Source organism: Eucyclogobius newberryi, unplaced genomic scaffold (assembly GCF_026437365.1).
Source record: "Eucyclogobius newberryi isolate DKJ021-1_F unplaced genomic scaffold, fEucNew1.0.hap1 SCAF_20, whole genome shotgun sequence".
Taxonomy (NCBI): domain Eukaryota; kingdom Metazoa; phylum Chordata; class Actinopteri; order Gobiiformes; family Gobiidae; genus Eucyclogobius; species Eucyclogobius newberryi.
Window position 1 is genome coordinate 5,326,069 of NW_027315835.1, and position 17,293 is coordinate 5,343,361.

The 17,293-nt window shown below is 44.5% G+C and overlaps 1 protein-coding gene across 1 annotated transcript; it reads right to left on the reverse strand.

Moving 5' to 3' along the window:
• Positions 1–5,655: 5,655 nt before the first annotated feature.
• On the reverse strand, positions 5,656–14,201 carry dnajb12b (DnaJ heat shock protein family (Hsp40) member B12b). The gene is made up of 8 exons (XM_072455810.1): positions 14,035–14,201; positions 11,878–12,046; positions 10,048–10,193; positions 9,760–9,933; positions 8,651–8,724; positions 7,478–7,587; positions 6,989–7,161; positions 5,656–5,811 (listed from the first exon to the last, which is right to left on the reverse strand). The coding sequence occupies exons 1-8, from the start codon at positions 14,165–14,167 to the stop codon at positions 5,693–5,695; spliced, it is 1,098 nt and encodes a 365-aa protein (XP_072311911.1). The 5' UTR covers positions 14,168–14,201; the 3' UTR covers positions 5,656–5,692.
• Positions 14,202–17,293: the final 3,092 nt, after the last annotated feature.

Genomic DNA, 17,293 nt, shown 5'->3' on the forward strand with positions numbered 1-17,293 from the left:
AACTTGTGAGACGCTAGCTGGCAAAAAAACGACACCTTTCAGGCAACGTTTGTGAACCATTTGTGCGTCAAAGTACAAAAAATAAACTCAATGTGTCCACAATTGAACTCTTTAAATGTGACGCACGTGGCATGAAACGATTCTGTCTGTTATGAACGTAATTTTCAATCTGGAGGTACTAGAGCGGGGTATTGCATGTCCTGGTACAAAAACGAATGGTTAAAAGTTTACAAAAATGCTGTTTTGATTACGCAGAATGACACAATTTCATGTTTAAAACGCAGTTAATATTAGAAAACAATTACGTGTACAATTCTGCAGTTTATTTTGAATTCACGCGCATTGCCAAGACGTGCGTCAGTATTTTGAGTACTTTGCCTTCAAACTCCTCTTCGTGCTTCGGCCGTCGTGCGAATGTTGGGAACGATTTCTCCCTCCCCTAAAACCTCTGGCCCGCCCCCTCGCTCCCATAAAACCTCTGGCCCGCCCCCTCGCTCCGCCCCCTCACTCCGCCCCCTTCAGCTCTGGCACGTTTCTCCAGTGCGAACGTGCCGAAGAGCACGTGTCCTCTTTCCTCTCCTCGCTCTCTTTCTGCTCCTCTTTCTTCACGTTTAATCTCTCGCTCGTCACTCGGGGCCAAACAGGAATTTGAAATATGAGCTCCAAAGAGTTTGAGTCAGTAATAGTCCCGAGTGTTGACCCGAAAAAATCCTGGTTTGGTGCTGGTTTGACCTAGTTTTTTACTTGGTTTGACCTAGTTCGGTGCTGGTTTGACCTAGTTTGGGCCTGGTTTGACCTAGTTTGGGCCTGGTTTGAACTACTTTGGTGCTGGTTTGACCTAGTTTTTTACTTGGTTTGAACTAGTTTGGTGCTGGTTTGACCTAGTTTGGGCCTGGGTTGACCTAGTTTGGGCCTGGTTTGACCTAGTTTGGGCCTGGTTTGAACTACTTTGGTGCTGGTTTGACCTAGTTTTTTACTTGGTTTGAACTAGTTTGGTGCTGGTTTGACCTAGTTTGGGCCTGGGTTGACCTAGTTTGGGCCTGGTTGGTAGATGATTTATGGTGCGTTCACTCTTGTACGTGATCCCGGTTTCAGTAGACTCACTTTGGTCCCTGTTTAATCCTGGTTTAGCCCCGGTTTAGTCCTGACCTTGCCCATGTTTAGTTCTGGGTTTAGTCCAAGATTAGTCCCAGTGCCGAGTCTGGTTTACCTCTGTTTTAGTCTAAGTATAGTTCCAAAACAATGGTATGCTAATGGTTTACACTTGCACAAGGACTAAACCAAGAACAGGACCAAACCACGTGTAGAACAGGACCAAACCATGTGTAGAACAGGACCAAACCAGGTGTAGAACAGGAGTTGTAAGTGTAAATTGTCTGTGTCGCACACTGATGACATCACAGAGGGATTCAGTTCTACTTCTTGTCATTTTAAACCTAATTTCTCCAAAACGAGCCTAACGACTGAAAAGGAAACACTAAATCAGGTCAAGTTCGTTAAAGAAAGTACTCGTAGCCACCGTTTTCTTTTGAACATTTTTAATCCAGGAGTAAAAACGTCAAATCAAATAAATAAAGTAATAAACAGCAAAAAGAAGACGTGGTGCAGCAAACAGGCCAAAAAGAAGCGGTTGATCCCGACAGAGTTTTAGGCACGTAGCTTGATTTGAACTTGGCTTTTCGGTTTCAGGTGAAGGACACGGAGGTCACGGAGGTCATGGAGGACGGGCCGCTGCATTCAGACCCCGGTGGGGACGACCTGTGCGGGTTCATGGGGCGTTTGGGGGGAACATTTGGGCGAAACCGACGAAGCGAACAGATAAATAACCCCAAAGACATGACAAACACGGGACAAATCGTTTCCAGATGTGAACACGGGAGCTCCGGCGACTCGTTGGCGTTTGGGCCTGATCGTGACGGAAGCTTCGAGGGATATAGTCCACGTCGAAGGCTTTGAGAACGTTTTTAGTGTAGTTACGCGTCTTATTTGAACGTTTTAAGTGCACGTTTTTGCAGAACATTTGGGGATTGTAAGTGACTGAGAAGAGCAGCTTGTGCGGCTGAAAGGATGGAAGGATGAAAGGATGGAAGGATGGAAGGATGAAAGGATGGAAGGCTGAAAGGATGGAAGGATGGAAGGATGGAAGGCTGGAAGGATGAAAGGATGGAAGGCTGAAAGGATGGAAGGATGAAAGGATGGAAGGCTGGAAAGATGGAAGGATGCAAGGATGGAAGGATGAAAGGATGAAAGGGTGGAAGGATGGAAGGCTGGAAGGACACAAGGATGGAAGCATGGAAGGATGAAAGGATGGAAGGATGGAAGTTGATGGAAGTCGAATGCGTCAGAAGTGGTCCAAGAGGAGATCCAGATGAACAGAGTCCAGATGAAAAAACTGAATCTTTTCCCACAACTAAATAAAGAAGCATGTTTGGATGTGTCATGAAGTCAAGACGCTGCAGTCGAACAGGGAAAGACCTTAAATTTGAACCTTGTCCTGTCGTTTACTTACATAAAATAAACAGGTTTATCCTCATGCCATGTTTTCATGTAAAAATAAGGCATTTTAGGTGTAAAAATGTCATTTTAAGCCAGATTTAAATGTATTGGTTCCTTTCGTTGACATATTAGATCCAAAAATGTTCTGAGGGAAGTTTGGATGTGTTATTTTCTTGTGCGTAGGTGCTACTTAAATGTGCCTTAAATGGAGACATTGCCGATCCGCCGCGAGCAGAACGTTTGCACACAAAGAAAAGCAGTTTGAGCATTATATTGCTGCTGCCGAGCGACGCGGTGCACTCTTTACTCTCCTGGCGTCTCCGCGGGTCATTGTTCCGCCCAGAATCTACAGTATTTCCAACTTTAAACCTTCTGCCCCGAGTCTCTTCCACCGGACAGTCTGAACGTGGCTCGTTTCGCTGATCGTACGACCTCACATGGCTTTTGTTCAGAGCGTTCGCATCGTTTCTGCATAGTTTAAATTGCAAAACGTGCAAAACAAAACCTCAAAAAACTTGCATATAACGTAAAAGGAAGCGATCGTCGAGGTCCTTCATTCCAGCGCTGGGATTATTCTCATTTTAAACCTTTGTTACTGCAAAATGAAAACCTTTAATTATGCTACTTCTGCTATGGCACAGCCTCGGATAAATGTAGTGATCGAACGTGTCGTTTCAGGAAGACCGGCGAGCTGGAGTGTTGTTCGTCGTAAAATATTGATATCCTCTAATATTGACTTAAACTAACGAGTGAACGTCCAGAGGTTCGCTGAGGGGGCGGAGTCCAGTGCATCGGTTGGTTTGTATTTACAGCCAGTCGGTTTTTTTGTCCTTGAAACCTGAAGAGAGAAAAATACAGAGGTTTAAAGAGACATTCAGGGACTTTCAGAGATTGTGGGATGATGTTATTGCGGCAAAGCTAACGGTGAATCCGGCCTCGCGTGAATTAGGCTAAACGTGTGTTTCTGTGCGTCATTTATGAGGTTTTATTGGGGGAATTATAACATTTAAATCAGAACTTTCAAAGGGAATACTATCTTAAAGAAAATGTATAAATGCTTTACAATTATTCTAACTAAATATATTCAAATGAAATGGGAAAGAGGGTGATTTTGTTTTGACGGAGGAAGAATGGGAAAATGTATGTGCTTCACAAAGGAGGAAGAATGTGTCACGTTTCTTTGTAACGTTTCATGTCTTCTCAAAGTGCTCGTTATTCACAGGGAAATGCTAAAGAGGAAAAGAGGAAAAGAGGAAAAAGAAAAGAGGAAAAAGGAAAAGAGGAAAAGAGGAAAAGAGGAAAAAGGAAAAGAGGAAAAGGCCGTCACAACAAAATGGAAGAGACAAACTGCGCTGATGATCGAGGACTGGACTGACATTTCATTGACATACGGAAAATGGGGGGAAAAATCACAAATATTCAAAAATGTATTTCTTATTTCTTCAACTCATTATTATTATTGTTATGATTATATTGTCATTTAATTTCTTAAATTATCTTAATTAATTTGAAAATGGTCAAATAAATTTCTTAATTCTTCTTCTTATCTTTATCATCATTATTATTATAATATTTTTAGTATTATTGTCATCATTATTATTATATTATTTTATTATTGTCATAATAAAAATAAATGTTATATTATTTTATTATTATTGTTGTCATCATCATTATTATTTTCATTTAATCTCTTATCACATTTGTACATAATTTGAAAATGGTCAAATTTATTTATATTCATTAGTCTTATTTTTGTCTTACATTAGACTTATATTTTTATCTCACGTTTTCTCTCTATTTTTGTCCTTTTTTTGTGTTTGACCTTTTGACAAATGAAAAAGAAAAGAAAAAGATCCCAAATGCTTTTCAAAAACACACTTTGCATAACTGTCGACTTCTAAACGACTGCATGAAAGTCACAAACATCAGAGTGATTTATCCTGTGACGTTCAGCAGCTTCTCATTGGTCAGAACATGTTTGACTCAAAGGGTTAATCATAAAGACTCTGACTCTGGATCTGATCTCTGGAACTGCAGATGGAAAATAACTCACGGCTGAATCTCTTTTATGAGATGAATGTGTTTGTGGAGAGTCACTGACAAATATGATGCATTATTGTACTTTTATCTGTCTTTAAACATGCTCTAGAGTGACTTTAGTTTAGCATCTCATGTTCAAGAACTAAAAAAGTGATGTCTATATCTCTGCTGTTTCCCACGGGACTAACTGCATTTCCACACCATCTACTGGCTGCAAAGAGAATTACACGGGTTAATAATAAACAACTGGAACGTTTTCTTGGAAGCTGCAGTTGTTCTGATCGTGATGAGACGGGAGAAAAGAAAGAGTCTGGAGATGATTTATCGAGTTTAAAACCAGCAGAAGATTCTCAGAGTCACAGGTAGAATATGACATCACAGATGGAGGAGATTCAGAACGGAGTGTTTCTGAGGCTCGGAGGGGAGAGGACTTTATCGCCAGGATTCATCAAACTGTGAATGAAGCTAAACGTGACTCCAGCTGAGTTTGTGACGAGGAACAGGGTGAGAACAAGGACATTTAGCATAAGTGTCCTTAAACATAAGTATTCTAACCTAACGTTGTTTTCTGTGATTATCCATAAAATAATAATTCATATGAAAGGTGCACCTTGGCGCTTCGTTTCAAATACTTTACACTTTAAACCGAAACACAAATATATATATATATATATATATATATCGTTTTGTAAATCTGCAAAATTTTAACATGGCGTGTATCGTCTTTGAGTAAAACAATTACCGTGTTTTTCCGGACTATAAGTCGCACCAGCAAAAAAATGCATAATAGAGAAGAAAAAAACACATAAGTCGCACTGGAGTATAAGTATAAGTATATAAGTATAAATATGAGTATATGTCGCACCCCAGCCAAAACTATGAAAAAATGTGCGACTTATAGTCCGGAAAATACGGTAAACATGAGCTCAAAAAGAGGCAGAAAAGTCTAGTGTAAGTGACATTTGTGCACTTTTATGGTTCATTCATGTTTTGTCACAGTTTGTCACAGTTCGTCACGGTCCGTCACAGTTTAGCACAGTTTGTCACAATTTGTCACAGTTTGGCACAGCTGTACGTGATGCCGTCGCACCTGCAGATGCGTGGGGGCGTCTCCCGTCGGCCCGCGCACCTGTAAACGCGTGGCGGGCGGCGGTCGTCAGTGGATGGAGGCGGAGATCTCGGACAGTTTGGCGCAGCTGGGCGTCCGGGCCTTCTGGGCGCGCTCGTACAGGTCCGAGTCGCCGAAGTATCGCGCCCGGTACAGCATGCCCTCCTCTGCGGGGGAAACCACGGGCAAACGGTTAGATCCGGTAAAAGTGGGTTTAAATATAAATATAAGTATGACAGGTTTTTACAATTTTATAATTATGACTTTATCAGGTGTATTTTTACCTGTCGTACATATAAATTATAGTTTTACACCAATCGAATCACTTTTTGTGGAGCAAAGTGGAAAAATCTGAAGAAAATTATTACAGGAAGTGACATCACACCAGGGACGCACAGTCTTTCCAAAGTTTACGCAGAATTTACACAAAATAAACTACTTTTTGGATAAAAAAATCAACAAAATGGAAGGTGCAAATTGTGACATTAGATGAGTTTTGGCTCAGTGGTCGCTGGGTAGTTTGCTAGCGTGATGTCATTGATTACAACCAGGAAGTAAAATTAGAAAACTAAAAAATTCTGCGATTCTGGGATAAAATTTTTATTATTGTAAGCAATTTTCAAAAATATATATTTATCTTAACTGCATTTTAGTTCAGTGAGAGGTCCGACCTGTAGGGGGCACTTTAAATAAAAGTAAAGAGTAAAAAGTAAACGTATTACTTGTACGTATACCTGGATAAAAACGTTGTGCTGAACCAAGTCGATTTTCTAGCTGTTTTCAGTTCAATAATCAATAAAGTGCAAAAAATAACACTTTATTAGTTTTAAGAGAAGTGCTTTTTACTTTTTAGACTAGACTTTAGTTAAAAAAGTATAGATTCCTGCTCTCAAATGAAGTAAATTAAGGATTCCTAAAATTTTTACTTTAAATTCTGTACTCTTCCTTCTGGACTTCCTTACTTTCCACCACTGTTGATGCGAGTAATCTGATTTCTCTCTTAAATTTCATTGTACTTTGTCTTCCAAATGCAACAGTTTCTCTAAAACTGACGCATGTTTGTGATTTTCGGATTTCCCATTGGCTCTAAACTCTAAACCAGATAAAGCAGTCTGATTTTTCAAGTTTTTACTAATTTGAGGCAGAAATGCTCATAACGAGTCGATTTATGGACTTAAAAACAGCAGAGAAGAGTTCCAGCTCTCTACTTTTGACGTGACAAATCTGGGAAATTTGAAATTGAGTGTTTTGTGAGGCTGAGAGAAGAGAAGCTTAATGAAAAGAGCGAGAACGATGCTAAAAACAACTCCAGGCATGTTTTTGAGGAGAGAAGGATGAACTGACTTTGCTGCTTCTCCTTCCAGCAGTTGTTCCTCAGGTTGGAGATGTAGTCGTCCTCCACGTTCCGCTCCAGGCTCTTCAGGTTGGACCCGCTCCACTCTTTAGAGAAGTGCTCGCCCACGAAGTACGGCACCCGCAACTTCTCTGTGAGACGTTTCTGCGAGTAACCCGCCGACCTGGAGAGAGGAGGAGAAGAAGAGAGGCTGAGAGGAAGAACGAGGGTGAGAAAAGCAAGGCTGAGAAGAAGAACGAGGCTGAGAGGAAGAGCGAGGCTGAGAGGAAGAGCGAGGCTGAGGAGAAGAAGAGCGAGGCTGAGAGGAAGAGCGAGGCTGAGAGGAAGAGCGAGGCTGAGAGGAAGAGCGAGGCTGAGGAGAAGAAGAGCGAGGCTGAGAGGAAGAGCGAGGCTGAGAGGAAGAGCGAGGCTGAGGAGAAGAAGAGCGAGGCTGAGAGGAAGAGCGAGGCTGAGGAGAAGAAGAGCGAGGCTGTACTCACGGTCTGTAGCTGAGGCTGTAGGCCGGACTGTGGCCCATGAGCTGACTCAGAGCCGAGACTATGACCAGCAGCAGGATCGGCATCACCTGCACGAACAACGCCAGGCCGCTCTGAAAGAGAGACCGTTACCACACAGCGCCAGGCCGCTCTGAAAGAGAGACCGTTACCACACAGCGCCAGGCCGCTCTGAAAGAGAGACCGTTACCACACAGCGCCAGGCCGCTCTGAAAGAGAGACCGTTACCACACAGCGCCAGGCCGCTCTGAAAGAGAGACCGTTACCACACAGCGCCAGGCCGCTCTGAAAGAGAGAGACCGTTACCACACAGCGCCAGGCCGCTCTGAAAGAGAGAGACCGTTACCACACAGCGCCAGGCCGCTCTGAAAGAGAGACCGTTACCACACAGCGCCAGGCCGCTCTGAAAGAGAGACCGTTACCACACAGCGCCAGGCCGCTCTGAAAGAGAGAGACCGTTACCACACAGCGCCAGGCCGCTCTGAAAGAGAGACCGTTACCACACAGCGCCAGGCCGCTCTGAAAGAGAGAGACCGTTACCACACAGCGCCAGGCCGCTCTGAAAGAGAGAGACCGTTACCACACAGCGCCAGGCCGCTCTGAAAGAGAGACCGTTACCACACAGCGCCAGGCCGCTCTGAAAGAGAGAGACCGTTACCACACAGCGCCAGGCCGCTCTGAAAGAGAGAGACCGTTACCACACAGCGCCAGGCCGCTCTGAAAGAGAGAGACCGTTACCACACAGCGCCAGGCCGCTCTGAAAGAGAGAGACCGTTACCACACAGCGCCAGGCCGCTCTGAAAGAGAGAGACCGTTACCACACAGCGCCAGGCCGCTCTGAAAGAGAGAGACCGTTACCACACACAAACCAATACCGTTTTACAGTGAGTCGTCATGACACGTTATAGGTGAGGCAATGAATGCAGATAATATTGTGAAGATAAAGCACATATTATTGAGTGCATTGTTTATTGTATATTTACAGAAATACTCCAAACGACCATTGAAATATACATTTTTGCCATTTTTTGGGTGAAATAGAACTAAATATGACGATGGCTGCGTCATAACCATTTCATCTGGGGCCTGTGGCGATAAATGGGTGAGACGCGTCCTCTAGTGGCGGCTCTTGCCACCTGCAGGGCGAGCGTCACTCACGTCTCTCTGTCGTTCTCTTCTCGGGGCCGGTCTCTGGGGTCTGGTCCTGGTGTGAGTGAAAGCGTGACCGTTGCCTGCGAGAAGCGACAGAACAAACTCATAAAGTCACTCGCAAAACGTGCACAACAAAACAACAACACAACAAAACTCATAAACAAATACAAGGAAAGATGACTGCAGTACAAAAGTGTGGAAAGATACAAAAAAATGACTTGAAAATGATGCAGAATAAACTATTACTCTCTATTTAATTATCACTCATCATGTCCACGATTAACATATTCATTTTTTCTCAGTAACAACAACTTGAGTGATGTTATTTTGATGTTAAAAAGCAGATTGAGCAACGAAAACAAGAGTAATTTGTGTTGTTAATTTGACAGTTCAATCCTTTTTCACGTGTAAAGAAAGTCGTGCGTGTTTGAGGCGTTCACTTGCTTTTAAAAATGTGAAAATCCTCTAAACTCTATTGTTAGAAATGTGCCAAAGATGGCGTCGTTGTCAGATTTGGCGAGTAATGCTCGTTGCTGCCAGCAAGGGGAGCGCTAATGCCAAGCTAATCACTGAATCAACGTGTTTTTCCTTCTTTATTTATCAGAATAAGACGGTATAATCAAAACATTTAACGTCGGCAAATATTAAATATGAGCCAGGGTTTCTCAGGAGAGTCGTTTTCGGGCTGGTTTTCCGCAGAGAGACAGCAGGGGGCGGCGACGGGACGGACATTCTGCATTATTCGTGTTGCTCTTGTACCTTTTCGTTGGTTTTAAGGTAAGGTTTTTTTTTTGTTTCAAAGCTTAAAATGAAGTCAACTTTGAAAAAACAACAACAACAAAACATCACTTTTTTATTGCCGCGGGGAAATGAACAAAAGCTAGCTTGCCCGGACAGGCTAATGTAAACACGCAGCTGTAATGAACGTGATTTGAGGCAGAAATGAACGAGTCTAGTGATGGTTTATGGTCTAAAAACCGCCGGGTCTCTATCTTTGACTTCACAAATCTGGGAAACTTGAAACCGAGTGTTTTGGTGAGGCCAGGGCGTGTCTCGGAGTCAGATGGAGTCAGATGGAGTCAGATGGAGTCAGATGGAGTCAGACGTGGACTTACTTGTGGGATATCCTCCTCCAAAGAACATGTTGAACAGATCCTCGGGGGAGATGTCGGGCTCGTAGGTCTCGTGCTGAGTACCCGGCCTGTGCGGCTGCGGCTTCTCCTCGCCGAACTCATCGTAGTGGCGCCGTTTGGACGAGTTGCTCAGGACGGCATACGCGTTTCCGATGGCTGAGAACGGGAAGGCGGAGCAGAGTCAGACCAGAGTCACACCAGAGTCAGACCAGAGTCAGGACAGAGAAACAAACAGAAGGAGAAACCAGGTCTAAACAGTCGAGTAGAGACCTTTAAACGCCTCTGTCGCTCCTGGCGCGTGGTTCTTGTCCGGGTGGAACTTCAGAGCCAGTTTCCTGTAGGATCTCTTGAGTTCCTCCTCTGAGGCGTCCTTCTGCACGCCCAGGATCCCATAAAAGTCTTTACACTGTTTCACCCTGAAAAGAACCACAAAACACACACTTAGAGAAACGTAACAATGTTGACTTTACTTGCGTTTAATCTGTTTTATCATATTGTGCCATTGTTATTATTCATGATTATTATTATCATTATTAATTATTTCTATTATTATTATCATTATTTTTTTCTTTTCTTTTTTTTGTTCCTTAGTTGTGTTTCTTGTGTGTGTAAATGTATGACATTTCTAAATTCTAAATAGAAGTTCATTCGGATATTTGAATAATTCCTTAAATATTCCAACTTATTTATGATTTCAGTAAAGAACACAGTGCTACAATAAACAAGCCAGAAAACGAGCCCTTATATAGCTTCAATAAACAAAATACTTATATATATATATGTACTCGGGTTCACTATTTTACAAAGATCACGTCACGTTAATGATCAATATAAGTGAACGCTGCATGTTCAGGGTTTAATAAAGTTTCCCACAAACTTCTCCTGAGACACATTTATATGAGATTAGAAGGTGCAAAGTGACTCACGCGTCCACATCTTGCAGCTTTAGAGGTCAATTCCCGCGCTCAAAGTCTTTTAAAAGCTCGTGAAGGTCGCTAACGTTTAATCTGAGGCGTTTTTAAGCGGTTTTGTCGTTTACGGCTTCATTTTAGAGAAAGATAAAAGTCCAAAAGCTGAAAGTCCTTCACACGTTTCACAGAACAGCTCAAGCATTAGAACCTGGTGAGTACCGTATTTTCTGGACTATAAGTCGCACCTTTTTTCATAGTTTTGTCCGGGGTGCGACTTATACTCCAGAGCGACTTATATGTGATATTACTCTATATTTTCACACTGACAACCACAAGAGGGCGCTCTAGGCTCTAAGCGACGCAGAAGAAGAATCTGCACTTCCTCTTCCTCTGGAGTTTGTGGAGTTGTTTAGAAGTGACACAGAGGAAGAAGAATTCAGTGGATTTAGTGATTTGGGGTAAAACTGATGCTTTGCTAAACTTGTTAGCATGTTCTTTATGCTATAGTTATCTGAATAACTGTTCATATGTTACGCTAACATACCAGACACTTACCACAGTTCTGTCTGTGCCTCATGTAGCTGAAGGTGTTAGCGTTAGCATACGTCATGTAGCTGAAGGTGTTAGCGTTAGCATACGTCATGTAGCTGAAGGTGTTAGCGTTAGCATATGTCAAGTAGCTGAAGGTGTTAGCGTTAGCATACATCATGTAGCTGAAGGTGTTAGCGTTAGCATACGTCATGTAGCTGAAGGTGTTAGCGTTAGCATACGTCATGTAGCTGAAGGTGTTAGCGTTAGCATACGTCATGTAGCTGAAGGTGTTAGCGTTAGCATACGTCATATAGCTGAAGGTGTTATTATCGTTAGCATACGTCATGTAGCTGAAGGTGTTAGCGTTAGCATACGTACACCTATTCACCACGTTCTCTCATCTGTTAGTATTTTAAACTGCATTTCAGGATTAAATATCTGTTCTTGGATTTCAAAATAATTCAAAAATTCAAATACATTTCCCTAAAAAATGCGACTTATCCTCCAGTGCGACTTATATATATTTTTTTTCTTCTTCTCTATTATGCATTTTTTGGCTGGTGCGACTTATACTCCGGAAAATACGGTATCTGTGTCGTGTCCGTGTGGTTTGGGAGATGAAATGCTGTATGTCTGACCGCGAGCGCCGCGCCCGTACCTCCGGACCGCCTCCACCTGCTCCGCTGTGTAGTGGTTTTCCGTGGGCTTGTCCTCGGGTGGGGGCTCCGGTCGGGGGCTCCGGTGTCGCTGTCTCGGCGTCGCGTTGAAATGCTCGTGGTTGTTGTTCCGCGGTCTGAAGCCGTTCTGAGCGATGAGCTCCTGCAGCGCTGCAGACCACATGATCAGAGTTTATGTTTGTGCAAAGGAACGATATGATACAAATGTAAGTACTACGGCATAAAGAGATTTAGTTTAGTTTAGGTTTGGACCTGGTTTAGTCCTGGTTTAGGCCTGTTTTAGGTCTAAACCAGGACTAAACCAGGTCGAAACCAGGGCTAAACCAAGAATAAACCAGGACTAAACCAGTGCTAAACCAAGACTAAACAAGGACAGAACCAGGACTAAACCAGGTCTAAAACAGGACTAAACCAAGACTAAACCAGGTCTAAACCAGGGCTAAACCAAGACTAAACTAAGACTAAACCAAGACTGAACCAGGTCTAAACTAGGACTAAACTAGGACTAAACCAGGGCTAGACCAAGACTAAACCAAGACTAAACCAGAACTAAACCAGGACTAAACCAGGACTAAACCAGGACTAAACCAGGACTAAACCAGGGCTAAACCAGGACTAAACCAGGACTAAACCAGGACTAAACCATCGCTCTCACAAACGCTCAGGTTTTCCTCGTGGAGAGTGTGACGTCGCTCAGACTCTGAGCATGAATAATAAACAAGGAGGAGGTGAAGGAGCATTATACATTATAGATAAACAACTCTGACCTGAACCAGGCTCTGGAGCTAAACTGACCCAAAGAAACTTCAAGAGCAGAAATGATCTTAGACCTGGTTTAGTCCTGGTTTAGTCTTGGTTTAGACCTGGTTTAGTCCTGGTGTAGCCCTGGTGTAGCCCTGGTTTAGTCCCGGTTTAGCCCCGGTTCAGTCTTGGTTTAGCCCTGGTTTGGTCCTGGTTTAGTCCCGGTTTAGCCCTAGTTTAGTCTTGGTCAAGATTTTGTTCAATTCTCTAAAATATCTCAATAAATATCGCACCGTGAAATGAATATCTTGCTAATATCGTGTTAATATCGTGCTAATATCATGTTAATATCGTTATAATATCGTGTTAATATCATGTTAATATCGTGCTAATATCATGTTAATATCGTTATAATATCGTGTTAATATCATGTTAATATCGTGCTAATATCATGTTAATATCGTTATAATATCGTGTTAATATCATGTTAATATCGTGATAATATCATGTTAATATCGTGATAATATCGTGTCGTGAGGTTTGCGTTTCATCTCTTGTTTTGACATTGTTAGTCAAAGTTTTGATTGATTCCCGCATGTTTGAGTTAATCCTGTTTTGTCCTGCAACCGAGGCTCGGGCGCTCAGGAAACTCCCGTTCTCACCTTCCCCCTATCCCCGCCCACATCGCCCTACTCTTCCTCTCTCGGAGTGACACACGCAGGGTTATAAAACGTACACAATAAACAGATAAAACCGTGTAATTAACCGTGTGCTGCTCGTCACGGCGAAACGTGACTGTGAAGAGGCGGGGCTTATCCATTCTGCCGGTTTTGAACAGGAAGTCGAGGAACACGTCTCTATTACGGAGCCGTATTAGAACAATGTCGCGGTATACGATGAACAAAATGTAAAATGACGATCTACTTATGTCATAATTCAATATTAAGTGTCGGAAAAAATAAAAGATATGTCTCCTTTAAGGTCAGCAAATACTTAATGACACACAAACAAACAACACAGAGATAAACAACAACAATGACGAGGGACAAGCTCTAAATAGGGCTCTTTACGTGGCTGAAAAGTCGTAGTATGTTTTTTTCTGCTCACATTAATCGTAACACGGGAATACGACATCGCGACATCCCCGGCCTCGACGACGCGGAGCAACTGCGTTATTTACCCGCGTTATTTACCCGCCCCGGCGCAGAATGACACGCGCCCGGAGGTGTTTGCGCACGAAATGACGGTTTATTTGACAAACAAACCCTGCGCTAAACCGGCCGCGGCTGTTGTTGTGCGGGAGGCCGCGCATCTCCTCCCGCTGCAGGTGATGCTGACGCGGCCGCGCAGCCTCTCCGCCTCCTCTCCGCTTCCACCCCGGCCGCACGCGCTCTTACCCCGGGCTTTGGGCGTCGGGAAGAGCCTCTGCGCCTTCTCCAGGAACCGCAGCGCCTTCGCGGGCTCGTCCTTGGTCAGCGCCTCGGCCGCGATGTCAATGCAGCGCTCCGCCTCGTCCCGGTTCACTTCCATCGCCGCTGCCGCTCCTGCCGCTCCTGCCGCTCCTGCCGCTCCTTGCCGCTTCTGCCGCTCCTGCCGCTGCAAACGCGAAGTCAAATGCGTCAAACGGCGGCCGTGCGTGAAAACCTCCTCGGGATAAACGGACTGGAAGTAAATAGAGTCGCGGGGTGATGACGGCGTCGTGAGCGGAGCTCGGGGGGGAGAAAGTGACAGATGGAGCCGGGGAAGAGGCGCGAGCGGCGGATGTGGAGGACCACGCGCCGCGCGGAGCATTTTGGACTCGCAGTTTCATGAGCGGACGCGAGGGGGCGACAAAGCTCCGTGTTTTCAGAAGTGGGTCAAATATAATTATATTTATTTTTTAACTGTGGAACAAGACCAGGAGAACAAATACATGAAAGATAGAAGATATTCAAAGTCTGTATTAATAAAAGTATGTGAACGGTTTCTTTTAACATCCAATTGTTTATAGAAGATCTTCTACTGAAAGTGTTTTTCAAACTTCCTATAAGTGATCTGTTCTTTTCTTCTGTATCTACCTCTGTATCTACCTGTGTTGCAACAATGAAATTCCTTTATTCCTTTATTGTGGGACAATAAAGGAATATGTTATCTTATTAGTAAAACATTAATTTAAAAATCATTGAATTTAAATACAGTGTCTTAAAGAAGGTGTATAACACATACATGTATAACATACATGTATGTTATATATGTATGTTATACATGTATGTTATACATGTATGTTATAAATGTATGTTATACATATATAACATACATGTATAACATACATGTATAACATGCATGTGTGTTATACATGTTTGCAGCGTTCACACAACCTTCTTTCATCTTCATTTTGTTCTTTGTAAACACACACACGTATATATATATTTATATTTTAAAAAAATATTTCTCCCCTTCGAGCTCGGGTCCTCCTCCAGAGGCCCCTGGGAGCTTGAGGGTTCCTCAGTATCTTTGCTGTTCCTGCACTTTTCTGGACCGAGATCCTGGATCTGCTCAAGTCATTCATCCAGTTTGGGGGCCATTTGTTTGGGGGCCATTCCTCCAGTTTGGGGGCCACTGCCCCAAGTGCTCCGGTCACTACAGGCACCACAGATACCTTCACGCTCCAGGCCTTCTCCAGCTCCTCTCTGAGGCCTTGGTATTTCTCTAGTTTCTCATGTTCCTTTTTCCGGATGTTTCCATCCCATGGCACTGCAATGTCCACCGGCACGGCTTTCCTCTGACCCTTGAGACCACCACTATGCCCGGTTGGTTCTCCATCACCATCCTATCTGTCTGTATCTGGAAGTCCCAGAGGACCTTGGCTCGGTCGTTCTCCACCACATTTGGAGGTGTTTCCTACTTTGTCCTTGGTCTCCAGCCCATACTCTGCTCAGATGTTTCTGTTACTATGCCAGCACCTGGTTATGGAGCTCCATGTGTGCTGTCCCTGCAGCATCTTACACCTGCAGTTTTGTGCGGGATGGTCTCAGGGCCCCCTTTGCACAACTTACACCTTGGGTCTTCTCTGGTGTGGTAGATCTTGGGCCTCTATTCATCTGGTGTTCAGGTCCTGCTCCTGTCCTGCCATGATCAGGGCCTCTGTTCTTCAGACCGGCTCTTTCTAGCCATTGGTAGGATTTCGTACAGTCTCAGGGTGCTAGTGTACAGTCTTAGGGTGCTAGTGTACAGTCTCAGGGTGCTGGTGTACAGTCTTAGGGTGCTAGTGTACAGTCTCAGGGTGCTGGTGTACAGTCTTAGGGTGCTAGTGTACAGTCTCAGGGTGCTGGTGTACAGTCTTAGAGTGCTAGTGTACAGTCTCAGGGTGCTAGTGTACAGTCTCAGGGTGCTAGTGTACAGTCTCAGGGTGCTAGTGTACAGTCTCAGGGTGCTGGTGTACAGTCTCAGGGTGCTAGTGTACAGTCTCAGGGTGCTGGATTTGGGGTGGAACCATCCATGGTCAGGAGCTTTCGTGTCTTAACCTCTGTGGTCTGTATCTCCTCCTTTGGTCACCTGATTATTCCTGTAGGGTCTGATCACTGGCAGGGCGTGGCAGGGTCTGATCACTGGCAAGGCGTGGCAGGGTCTGATCACTGGCAGGGCGTGGCAGGGTCTGATCACTGGCAAGGCGTGGCAGGGTCGGATCACTGGCAGGGCGTGGCAGGGTCGGATCACTGGCAGGGTGTGGCTGTTTATTGCCCGGGACTTGTTCTTTCCATTGAGCTGCTTCTGAGGACTTGCCTCACTCGTTGTAGTATTTTGCCGTAGCTTCTTTCCTTGTTTCCTCTTTGAGGTTGCCATTTGCCTGTGGGATTCCCAGGTCCTTGTAACTGTCCTCAATGTCTGCTATTGTTCCTTCTGGGAGTGAGACCCCCTCTGTGTGGACCACCTCCCATCTGTGTGGACCACCTTCCATCTGTGTGGACCACCTCCCATCTGTGTGGACCACCTTCCATCTGTGTGGACCACCTTCCATCTGTGTGGACCACCTCCCATCTGTGTGGACCACCTTCCATCTGTGTGGACCACCTCCCATCTGTGTGGACCACCTTCCATCTGTGTGGACCACCTTCCATCTGTGTGGACCACCTTCCATCTGTGTGGACCACCTTCCCTCTGTGTGGACCCCCTCCCATCTGTGTGGACCACCTTCCATCTGTGTGGACCACCTTCCCTCTGTGTGGACCACCTCCCATCTGTGTGGACCACCTCCCATCTGTGTGGACCACCTTCCATCTGTGTGGACCACCTTCCCTCTGTGTGGCCCACCTTCCATCTGTGTGGACCACCTTCCATCTGTGTGGACCACCTTCCCTCTGTGTGGATCACCTTCCATCTGTGTGGACCACCTGTGCAGAACAGCAGTGGGGACAGTGCGTCTCAAGTGTGTGGCATTGAGTCAAATGCTTTCTTGTAATCGATCCAGGCAGTGCTCAGGTCTGTGAGTCGGGTTCTACAGTGCGACTGTTCTGTCGCTGATGTATATATATGTATATATATATATATATATATATATATATATATATATATATATATATGTATAACAGGTGCATTGACTTCCTGTTCAAGCGTGACATTTAGAAGTGTGGAGTCCAGAGTCACTGGCCTGAGACTAAACTGGACTAAACTAGGACA

What these genes read in the sequence shown, in the direction of transcription:
- dnajb12b (XM_072455810.1), bottom strand. Translation starts at nt 14,167, where the DNA reads ATGGAAGTGAACCGGGACGAGGCGGAGCGCTGCATTGACATCGCGGCC. An exon ending in CCCGACGCCCAAAGCCCGGG is followed by an intron (nt 12,047 to 14,034) that starts GTAAGAGCGCGT and finishes TGTGGTCTGCAG; the next exon opens with CGCTGCAGGAGCTCATCGCT. An exon ending in CTGGAAGGAGAAGCAGCAAA is followed by an intron (nt 5,812 to 6,988) that starts GTCAGTTCATCC and finishes TTTCCCCCGCAG; the next exon opens with AGGAGGGCATGCTGTACCGG.